An 11,140-nucleotide genomic window follows, 5' to 3' on the forward strand; every position below is an offset into this window, starting at 1 on the left:
GAGAGAGAGAGAGAGAGAGAGAGAGAGAGAGAGAGAGAGAAAGCATGAATTCAATATCCCTGAGACCCAGGAGTCCATGGTGTAAATTCCCATCTGTCTGAGGGCAGGAAAAGACTGACGTCTCAGTTCAGCAGGCAAGCAGGTCAAGTTCCCTCTTATTCAGCCATTTTGCTCTACTTGTGTCTTCAACAGATTAGATGAGCCCCACCCATATTAGTAGAGTAACCTACTGGGTCTGCTGATTCAAATGATAATCTCCTCCAAAATTATACCGAAACACTTATAAATAAACTTTACAGACACACCTAAAATAAACCTTGCCCAAATGTCTGGGCATCCTATGGTCTAGTCAGGTTGACATGCAAAAGTGATCATCACAGGTGTCCTCCACCACAAATAACACAGTCTTTTTCAGAATCTGAGTAAAAAGACATAATTAAAACATTCATTTAATGATATTTTAATTCCTTCTGACAATGTAGATAAATTGTCAATAATTTTAAAATATTTTAATACAAAATCAATTGCTATGTACTTAGAAGGAAGAAGAATGCCAAAAAGTATTTCTATAATCCAACTTATCACAGACTCCTCTCAAAAAAGGCACTGGCACAAGGAATCCTATCCCATTTTTCTTACCGAAAATGATAAAGTTATGATGAGGAAATTCTTCTGATTCCATTACTTTCAGAATTATTTGAAGTTTTTAGCCGGGCTCAGTGGCTCAGCCTGTAACCCCGCGCCTTTGGGAGGCCAAGGTGAGTGGATTTCCTGAGCCCGCGGGTTCGAGACCCGCCTGGGCAACTTGGCGAGACCTCATCTCTACAATAAATCAAAAAATGAGCCAGGCATGGGAGCGTGTGCCTGTAGTTCCAGCTACTCGGAAGGCTGAGGCAGAAGGATCGCCTGAGCCCAACAGGCCGAGGCTGCGGTAGCCGGGAGCGTGCCACTGCAATCCTGTCTGGGCGACAGAGTGAGACCCCCAACTCAAAAAATAAATAAATAAATAAATAAAGTGTGCAACTTAATGGTCTTTTGTATATTCATACAGACATGCAACCTCACTATTATCTAATTTTAGATCATTTTTATCGCTCAGAAAACTAAAACCCTCCATAGCAGCAGTCATTCCCCTTTACTGCTTCCTCATGCCCCTCCCTTGGTCTCTGGCGGCCACTTTCTGTTTCTAGGAATTTACCAGTTCTGGACATTTCATATAAATGGAATCGTACACTATGTGGCCCTTATGTCTGGCCTCTTTCTCTCAGCCTAGTGTTTGCAAGTTTATCCATGTTGCAGCACATATCACTACTTCATTCCTTTTTCAAAAAATTCAGAACACTAAAAACCTCCTGCTACATCTTGCTAAATTACTTTACAGATTAATTGTATACTTTTGTGGATTATGAATAAGAACTCCTATTTCTTACTCCTGCCAGTGTTTGTATTATAACTTTATACTAGCAATAACATTGCCTAGTTCCCTCATCTCTAAAATGGGGATATCTGGCCAGGTGTGGTGGCTCAAGCCTATAATCCCAGCACTTTGGGAGGCTGAGGTAAGGGGATTGCCTGAGCCCATGGGTTTGAGACCAGCCTGAGCAACTTGGCAAGATCTCATCTCTACAATAAATCAAAAAATTAGTCGGGCATGGTAGCACCCACCTGTAGTTACAGGTATTTGGAAGACTGAAGCAGAAGGATCACCTGAGCCCAGCAGGTAGATGCTGGGGTGGCCATGAGCATGCCACTGCACTCCAGCCTGGGCAACAGAGTGAGACTCCATCTCAAAAAAAAAAAAAAAAAAAAAAAAAAAAAGATATCTGCCCCAGTCATTTAAAAACAAAATAAAAAATGGTAGAGTTGAGATCTATAGAGAACATAAATGTTATACACGGTGTTATTTTTATTTTATAATGCCTTATATGCTAAGGGATCTTCACTTGGTGTAAAGTACCCACATAACGAATTTTATTTTTTGGCAGATTTTATTCCCTTAAGACTTTGTTCACTACTGACAATGTTGTTGATTTCCCCAGTTTGTAGAAGACTATGAACCTACCAAAGCTGACAGTTATAGAAAGAAGGTGGTTCTTGACGGAGAAGAAGTCCAGATAGATATTCTGGATACCGCCGGACAAGAGGACTATGCAGCCATTCGTGACAACTACTTTCGGAGTGGGGAAGGCTTTCTGCTGGTGTTCTCCATTACAGAACACGAGTCCTTTACAGCAACTGCCGAGTTCAGGTGCGTTTGAAATGAGAGCACTGAAGGCCCAGGAGGCTTTGCCTTTTTCATGTGTCTTAGGCATGGAAGGAATTTGGGGCTGAGTATAATAGCAGAGTGTCAGACTTGTTCTTAGGCAGAATTCTGTCTAAGAATTTCCTGGGGCTTTCTGAATCTTGGCACATTATAGACCACTATTGTTGTAATCTCCTTGGGCTTCCCTGTTCTATGACTTCCGAATGTAAATTATCTTAGGAATCTTGTCTCTGAAAAAGGATGAAGCTAGTCCATATATTCAAGAATCTGCAACTTTGTTCATATAAATCTGAAAGAGCCGGGCTCAGTGGCTCAGCCTGTAATCCCACGCCTTCGGAGGCTGAGGTGGGTGGATTGCCTGAGCCCACGGGTTCGAGACCCACCTGGGCAACTTGGCGAGACCTCATCTCTACTATAAATAAAAACTGAGTCGGGTGTGGTAGCGCGCGCCTGTAGTTCCAGCTACTCGGAAGACTGAGGCGGAAGGATCGCCGGAGCCCAGCAGGTCGAGGCTGCGGTGGCCGGGAGCGGCCACTGCACTCCAGTCTGGGTGACAGAGTGAGACTCCAACTCAAAAAAAAAAAAAAATTCCTGAGAGACAGTGATTGATGTGTTAACTCTATCTTTTTTGTAACTTTACTGTAATTTTGGTCTATTCTGAGGTTTATGAAGTTTTGATAGGAGAGGAAAAGATGTGAGTCAGAATGACCATTTGCTGCTGCAGTGAGGATGTTGAGCATAGTGGAAAGGAAAGAAAGTGGTTTAGAATCAGATATACCTGGTATGAATCTCTGCCTTGCCCCTTCCTGGCTTTATGACCATGGGCAAGTTTATTTAACATTGAGATTCTGTTTTTTTTTCCCTCTGAAAATGCACTTGTGCCGGGCTCGGTGGCTCAGCCTGTAATCCTAGTGCTTTGGGAGGCCAAGGTGAGTGGATTGCCTGGTTCGAGACCCACCTGGGCAACTTGACGAGATCTCATCTCTATAATAAATTTAAAAAAATTAGCCGGGCGTGGTAGCGCGCGCCTGTAGTTACAGCTACTTGGAAGAGTGAGGCGAAAGGATCACCAGAGCCCAGCAGGTTGAGGCTGCAGTGGCCGGGAGCAGCCACTGCACTCCAGTCTGGGTGACGGAGTGAGACTCCAAGTCAAAAAAAAAAGGAAAATGAAGAAAATGCACTTGTTAGTTGTGAAATGAAATGAAATGCATTAAACTATGAATTTCATACTGGCAGGAGCCATGGCTATCTGCCATGGTGTCCCCAGACCCTGTCACAGTGTGGGCTCATGTTGCTGACATAGTGAATAGAATATTCACTGCTATAATCCATTTTGAAATGTGGCAGTTAAAGAAACCTTACGTTCATTGTGTTATAAGGAAATAGTGAGTCTTTTGGGCATACTTCTTATCCTCTGTAACTCTCTTTTCAGATGAGTTGTATACATTTGTGGATTATAAATAAGAACTCGTTTCTTACTCCTACCAGTGTTTGTATTATAACTTCATATCCCATATCCTTCTCATTTGTTTTACACAATTATATTTTTAAAAGTCTGTTCTCTTTGTAAACATACCTATCCAGATGACTTTTTATTTTAGGAAGCAGAGAACGAAAGAGAAAACTAAACAAAAGAACACTCAGTAATTTAAAAATTTTTTTAGCAAGTTCTGGTCAGAAAGTGAGGCCATCAGTCAAAGGTGACAGTGAGAAAACCAAGTATCCTTTTTTTTTTTGAGTCGGAGTCTCACTCTGTCGCCCAGACTGGAGTGCAGCGGCTGCTCCCGGCCACCGCAGCCTCGACCCGCTGGGCTCTGGCAATCCTTCCGCCTTAGCCTTCCGAGTAGCCAGAATTACAGGCGCGCGCTACCACGCCCGGCTCATTTTTGATTTATTGTAGAGATCCTTTTCCAAGCTCCAAAATCCTTTTCCAAGATGAAGTAAGACTCTGCTCCGACTCCATGAGAACACATGAGTATCACTGTGTGGTCTGTGTGCGTGTGGTAGCACTCTCTCTCCTCTGGAGAGGATTCTTCTCCTGCCCAGTGCTTCCCAGAGCAACGGGAATTCCAAAGGCTCAGGACAGGGAGGAAAATAAGACAGTGTGTGCCTCTGCCGGTTTTATCCCCAAGGAGGCATAAAAATAGGACTATGTGGACGCAAACAAAATTATAAATACATGTGCTATATTCAGATACAGAAACCTCCAAGTATGTCTGAAAGGTCTACAAATCAACAGGACTTCTCATAATGAGTTCTAGACGCCTAACTGATCACCACAATATACACACTACATTTCCAGAGAATTGAGGTATTCGACCCACTGAAGATCCAAAACCATGAAGTGTAACCACTGAGACACCCTCCCACTCTACAGGCTTATCTGAGGCCTTCCTTTGGACCTTTTAAAGGATACTTGATCTGGGCTCGGGGGCTCAGCCTGTAATCCCGCACCTTTGGGAGGCTGAGGTGAGTGGATTGCTTGAGCCCACTGGTTTGAAACCCACCTGGGCAACTTGGCGAGACCTCATTTCTACAATAAATCAAAAATTAGCCAGGCATGGTAGTGTGCGCCTGTAGTTCCAGCTACTTGGAAGGCTGAGGCAGAAGGATTGCCGGAGCCCAGCAGGTCGAGGCTACGGAGGCCAGGAGTGGCCATTGCACTCCAGTCTGGGTGACAGAGTGAGACTCCAACTCAAAAAAAAACAAACAAAAAAAAACCCCCCAAAAAACATAAAACAAAAAAACAAAAAAAGAAAAGGGTTTTGGTTGTTGTGTGAAAAGAGGGATCCTTAGAAGAAAAAACAAGAAAGAAGAGAAATTAGTTCTTTTGTTTGTATTGTTGTGAAATGTTACCCTTTATCATGTAAAAATCAATGCACATCTCCACGAAATACATTTCTGGAGGGAACTCTTTTTAGAATGTATTGGAATGTGAAGTTGAAATTTCCCTATTGGGCCAAGTGGAATATTTAATATTTTTAATCTTTGGTTTTGATTCATATTTTTAGACAACTGATGATTTTTAGTAGAGATGAAATTTAATTTGCTACAGATAATGGTTTTTTCAGAGAAGATGTTTTTGAAATACTCTTCCATAAGCCATAGGGTGTTTCCTTTCATTGTTTTCACTTTGTAGTAGAAAAATAATGTGCATTGAGATATGATTACTGCCTGCTATGTCTGTGCCCATTTTGTTGCCGGTAACATTTATTGTGCTTAAATGGAAACTGGAGGCAGGTATATGTACATGCAGATCTAATTAAAACAAGTTGCACAACGTGGTACTTACCTTTACCACTTGATATTCCCTTGGATATTTCTGTTTTGTTCAGTTCTGTTTTATGATATTCTGTTTCACTGATGGGGGAAAAAAACTGCTGGCTGTAACCCACTAAATTGACTTTTGTGATCCACTAATAAGCTGCCACCTTCCATATGAATAACACTGGATTTCATAGGTTTTACTGTCACAAAGGAATCTTACCATTTTTTCAGAGAAATTACTAAGCATTTTATGGAGATACTTCCTTCAGCTTGCTTTTATCCCAGAGATTTCACAGCTTTTTTTTCTTGTTTTGTTTTTTTTTTTTTTGGTGCATAAGCATGAATTGGGGACCCTTTTAGAATGCAGAGTTCTGGACTCTTATCCAGTCATCTACTTCTGTAGGACTGTTAGGCTCAGAAATGTGCATTTGTAATAAGCACCCCAGGTGATCTGATGTCGGCAAATTTAGAACCTGGCTTTGAAAACACTTGTCTGGTTTAATTGCCTCTGGGGAGTGCTTTCTTGCCTTGACCATGGCAGTTTTTCTTCTGCCTTAGGACAGCCTTTTATTTTAGATGGGTCCAGGATACTGGGTTCTTACTCTAGCTTTCTCAGCTGTGTGTTTGGTGTGACACCTTAGGGAACAGATTCTCCGCGTTAAGGCTGAAGAAGATAAAATTCCTTTGCTCGTTGTGGGAAACAAGTCTGACTTGGAGGAGCGGAGGCAGGTGCCCGTGGAGGAGGCCAGGGGCAAGGCTGAAGAGTGGGGTGTGCAGTATGTGGAGACGTCAGCCAAGACTCGGGCCAACGTGGACAAGGTAGGCATGCGCGCGCTGCGCGTTTCTTGGAGATGGCAGAATGCAGACAATCTCACCTGATTGGTTTTGTGGGAGCCATTTATGGGACCCAGGTGAAGATTCTGGTTTCTCCAGATGTCTAAGCCGTTATGATGGGGAAAATTAAGAGGGTTGGCCTTGGATTTAAGACAACCCACAGAGTCCTTGTGCTCTGTCATGAGGCTTGGTTGAGTGTAGTCCTGGAAGAATGGCAGGACGAGGCCATTGTTTTGTGGGGCTGTGCTGCAAGGACAGAGCTCGTCAGCTTCCCTGTGCTCTTGTCTTCCACAGCCTGTTGCTCTTAGGAGTGGGGCTGGCTGGGGGCCTTCTTGGGAGGTCCCCTGAAGGTGGCCCTGAAAGAAGCACAGAGGTTGATTTGGTTCTCATTGGGTTAGTGATACATTTGTGCGTTTCACCTACTGTCTCCTGACAGAGCCAAGGTCTGCCTTCATAGTTTAGCCGCTGAATGCTATTTGCTCGCAGGAATAAGCTCTTAGGGTCTCTTCTCTCTCTTATCCCATCCCCAGGACAATTTCTCATTTAAACCTCTGAAGCTAATGAAAGGGTGACCTTGACAATGATGAATGCTGACAAATCCCCCTATCAAGGATTGCTTGAAAATCCCCCTATCAAGGATTGCTGTTGTTAGGCTTTGGTTTCCTTTTCCAGTTACGGCTCAAGGTGATGGCCACACAGCTAAAATCTTTCAGCTAAGCCTTAAGGACGAAGCCTTTCCTTCTGCCTTTCCCTTGTTCGCTAGTCCTCACTGCATGATCCAGGATCCTCTAAAATCTAGGCAGAGGTGTCATGTGTCACTTTGGCAGCCAAGCAGTGGTTACGTCTGCTGTCTGTTACGCAGTGTCAGCACCTGCAGCCCCCAGGTCCCTTCGACTGTTTTTTTTTTCTTGGGGAGAAATAATTCCCCCTAGCCTCTTTACCTAATGGAGGAGAGATTTTGATCCAAGCTTTACTTTAGCTTGAGGTGATGCTGGAACAACATTGGTATTTAGAATGTCAGTATTAGAAGGGGTTCACTTGAGAAATACTGTGTCAACATACATCTGTTTGAATGTATCATCCACACAAACATATTCTTAGGACACATGCATATAGGATATGTAGGAAACATACATCCCACAACATAAATCCCTTTCGTTGTAATCTGCAATGTGAAACGTGTTCAGCTGTCAGCTACTTTTTAAAAAATACTGTTATCTCTCAGCTCTTCTGTGGATTCTTGTGCTTCTCAAAACCACTTAAAAAAATCAACTTATTGCCTAGCTGCGGAAAGCCCACCGGAAATCCAGACATGTGCCTCACTTTAAGGAAAATCAGGGGACGTGCTGGGCTTGGAATTCCGTGTATTTTCAGCTGGGGTTGGGGGGGCCAGTAGCGCAGCCCCTGTGGTCCCCCCCTTCTCCGCTAGACCAGCTTGACCTGCCAAACAGGAACCAGCAGAAACTTATGACTGGCAGCATTGTGTTCACTCGTGAGGAATTTACATGAAAGATGTGATAAGATCCACCGTGAACAACGTTGTCATCATTTTGAGTTGGACTCATGCCACATTCTCTTCCTCCTGCAGTTTGCTGTTCGGACACAAAGGAAAACCCATCACATCTGAAGCTGTTCACTCTTGCTTTTATGAGCGGAGTTCTTTCCCGAGAGGCTGGCGAGAAGGGGTGCTTAAGTCAGCCTGATCTAGCTGGGGGTGGGGGTACTTTTCTGTGCCTGGAGCTGGCAGTCAGTGATCTAGCTGGGGGTGGGGGTACTTTTCTGTGTCTGGAGCTGGCAGTCAGTGCAGGTGGAGTCCCATGCTCCAGAAGCTCAGTCTTGCTTTTCACCAAGAAGGAGGCATGTTCAGGAAAGTAAAAGATAGGAGCTTGTGGTTTTCTGTGAGTGTCCAGAGATAAAAGTCCGTGCTCAATCTCATGCTTTTCAGTCTTCGTCATTCTAAGAGAAATCTTCAGTGTCTCTTTGTGGGAGGCATATTTTGTCTGCTTGGGTATAATCAGTTCTCTGGCATGATTGCTGGCAGCAGAGGGCAAAACCCAAACTACTGTAACAAATGATAATCCGTATCTAAATAACACACTGACATTCAAAGGACAAGTCTCATCAGTTCTTGATAAAATTCCTCTCAGCTGACATCACAAGGAATGGAGGAGTGGTTGTTTCTGAGCATTGGGGTGGGGGGTAGGGGTTGTACATGGAGAGGAATGGTGTCGCCAGAAGGACATCTCGCTCCCTACCTCTCCTGGGCTTCCTAGTGCAGGAGTCTTAGTTTGTTGATACTTTATGCCTTCCTCCTCCCACCCAGCGCCTTCCCAGGGCTGCTCTTAGGGTTCTGCTGGAAAAGCTGTCATGCATAATATTTCAACCTTAAGAGGGCCGTTATGATGTTTAAATGAAATACAGAGATGTACAGAGCGCCCAGTAGCAGGTGCTCATGTCCTCCTTCCTTTTTCTGGTGGTTGGGAATGCTAGAAAGTCTGATTTCTGTTGTCTTGATCATTGTAAATTTCACAAACTGTTGTAGACCTGTTCTACGCGAAAACATGCTTTACTCTTCATTAAATTACCATAATAAAATATTTTATCATTTTTAATTAGTTGTTGAGTGGAAGTAACAGAATGATGAGTCTGTCCTGGGCTGGACCATTGCATGATATGAGCAGAGATGTTTCCTTTGTGTAATTAGAAAATGTTTTCAGGGTTAATTCTTGCTCTGAATCCTTCTTTTGTTGGCATATGGTATAAAAGTAAGTTTGGCTTTATGCTCTAAAAAATAACTACATATGATTCTTAGTTGAATTATTTCATTAAGTCATTAAATGATATGTTCACAATGTCAGATTAATGGAAACATCATTAAATGATTTTTTTCTTCCCTATTCTTCTGACCCATTTCTCCCTACCCCCAGGTGTTCTTCGACCTAATGCGAGAAATCAGAGCAAAGAAGATGTCAGAAAACAAAGACAAGAATGGCAAGAAAAGCAGCAAGAACAAGAAAAGTTTTAAAGAGAGGTGTTGCTTACTGTGAACACCAAGATGGTGGCTGAAGTCGGTGTAGTCGCAAAGGACATGGGGCTGGGTTCATGGAGAGAAGGCTGGAGCTGACTCTTGCTTGTGCTTCCTGCTCTCCCCGTCTCACTCACTCACGTGCTTCTTTAAATGGGGAAAAATACTTGCGACTCAGTGACTGGCAGAAGAAATAAGCCGTGGTTCATGCAGCAGGACAGCTGCTCTGTCAGGAGGTTTCGGAGTTTCTTTCTTGCCTCCTTCCCTCTCAGAAGCTTAACTAGTTATGTAGTGCTGCAGGTGGAAAACAGTCAAGTGTTAATTACAGAGAAAAAGTCAGAGTATCTTATTTTCATCCTGGTTTTATAACATGACCATCTTTTGTTCCCAAACAAAAATGTCTTATTAGGTTTTGGAAGAGGTGGAGTAAGACACCCCCAACCTTCATCAGTTTAGCAGCAGTGCTGAATAAAATCCATTTAGCTTTAATGACAATGAAAACAATCCACAGATGTTTTTGGATAAGTTTCTTGGCAATGCCATGTTGAAGGATAGCTAAAAAATGAATCTGAATTGTGCCGAATAGGTTGATACCAAGCTTATGAATCCTCCTCACATATGAAAAATTGTGAAAGTTGTGAATTGCTTTCTTCGTACTTAAATATTGGCCAGTAATAGTCTGTGTTGACTGTTTTTCTCCTGTGATAGCAACTTGATTTTCTTGAAGGAACTCTTTTTGGTAGGCTAAGTGAAGACTCAAGAGTATTGTGCGTGGTAAATGACCCCCTTTTCTCCAGTCATTTCTATTTTTTGAAGTTCTTTGGCTCAGTCTTCACGTCATTACCAGTCGCTTCTTCTCCACTGTGAAGGCATCTGCCTTCCTGATCATGGTCACTTGCATACAAAGGTCGAGTAAGCCTCTTCTTTAAGTGTCACACACATTCTTCTGAAAGACGTGATGAGTTAAAGTTGTATTCTAAGATGCTGAAGCCAGAGCCTGGGCCAGACCTTCTGCTACCTCTCACAGAATTGCTGTGTAATTCTACATTTAAAATTAGAAGTGGGGACAGGTAAGATAAGCCATCATTCCTTACCTCTGAGACTTGGCTGCTGTTTCTAATGTAATGCTTTCCCGAGACAGCCATAGAACTAGAAGTAGAATTTTCACTGATGAGATATTGTAACTCTTTCTTGTTGTATCAGTGTTCTAAATTCAGTAATCAGAAAAATCAGGAAAGGAGCGCTGTGATAAAAACCCAGCATTGGGCACATTTTCCCCATTTTTCAGAAGTGACATTTCATGCATAGGTGCCAAAAGTGAATGGGAGTGGGGATAGTGGAAGCCTTTGGCATTATGGTTATTGCAGAGACTGGAGAAATTGTGATCTGCCTGGAAAACAATCTTGTATCACCTCCCAAAGAATCATGGACTTTTTTTTGAATAAAAAACAAAGCAGACAAATAGACTTTGAGGATTTCAGCCTTTTTATTTTATCCTTTTGTCATACATGTAAAATGCAAGTATCCAAGGAACTGACAGTTATTCATTGTTGTTCTTGTCAGATGTTCTGCACTATTGGACAAACTTTATTTCAGTTAGTCCTTTGAATTGAATTGTGGGAAATAAAATTATAAGTATAAACAGTAATTTTAACTTGATCTTTCCTTTGGGTGAGATCACCACACTTCTTAAAATTTAAAAAGTTGAGGGTAATTGCACTCTTGAATTTCAGAAATAAACCTTTTTATTT

At 42.6% G+C, this 11,140-nt stretch overlaps 1 protein-coding gene across 1 annotated transcript in view; it reads left to right on the forward strand.

The window, feature by feature from the left end:
• Positions 1-10,855, forward strand: part of RALB (RAS like proto-oncogene B) — a 16,908-nt gene extending 6,053 nt beyond the window's left edge. The window contains exons 2-4 of the mRNA XM_008057632.1: positions 2,040-2,248; positions 6,172-6,349; positions 9,292-10,855. Coding sequence (XP_008055823.1) covers positions 2,040-2,248; positions 6,172-6,349; positions 9,292-9,411 — 507 coding nt within the window. The 3' untranslated portion in view covers positions 9,412-10,855. The remainder of the gene's footprint in view (positions 1-2,039; positions 2,249-6,171; positions 6,350-9,291) is intronic.
• Positions 10,856-11,140: the final 285 nt, after the last annotated feature.

Source organism: Carlito syrichta, unplaced genomic scaffold (assembly GCF_000164805.1).
Source record: "Carlito syrichta isolate Samal-C Ts95f unplaced genomic scaffold, Tarsius_syrichta-2.0.1 Scaffold303083, whole genome shotgun sequence".
In the NCBI taxonomy this organism is placed as follows: Eukaryota; Metazoa; Chordata; class Mammalia; order Primates; family Tarsiidae; genus Carlito; species Carlito syrichta.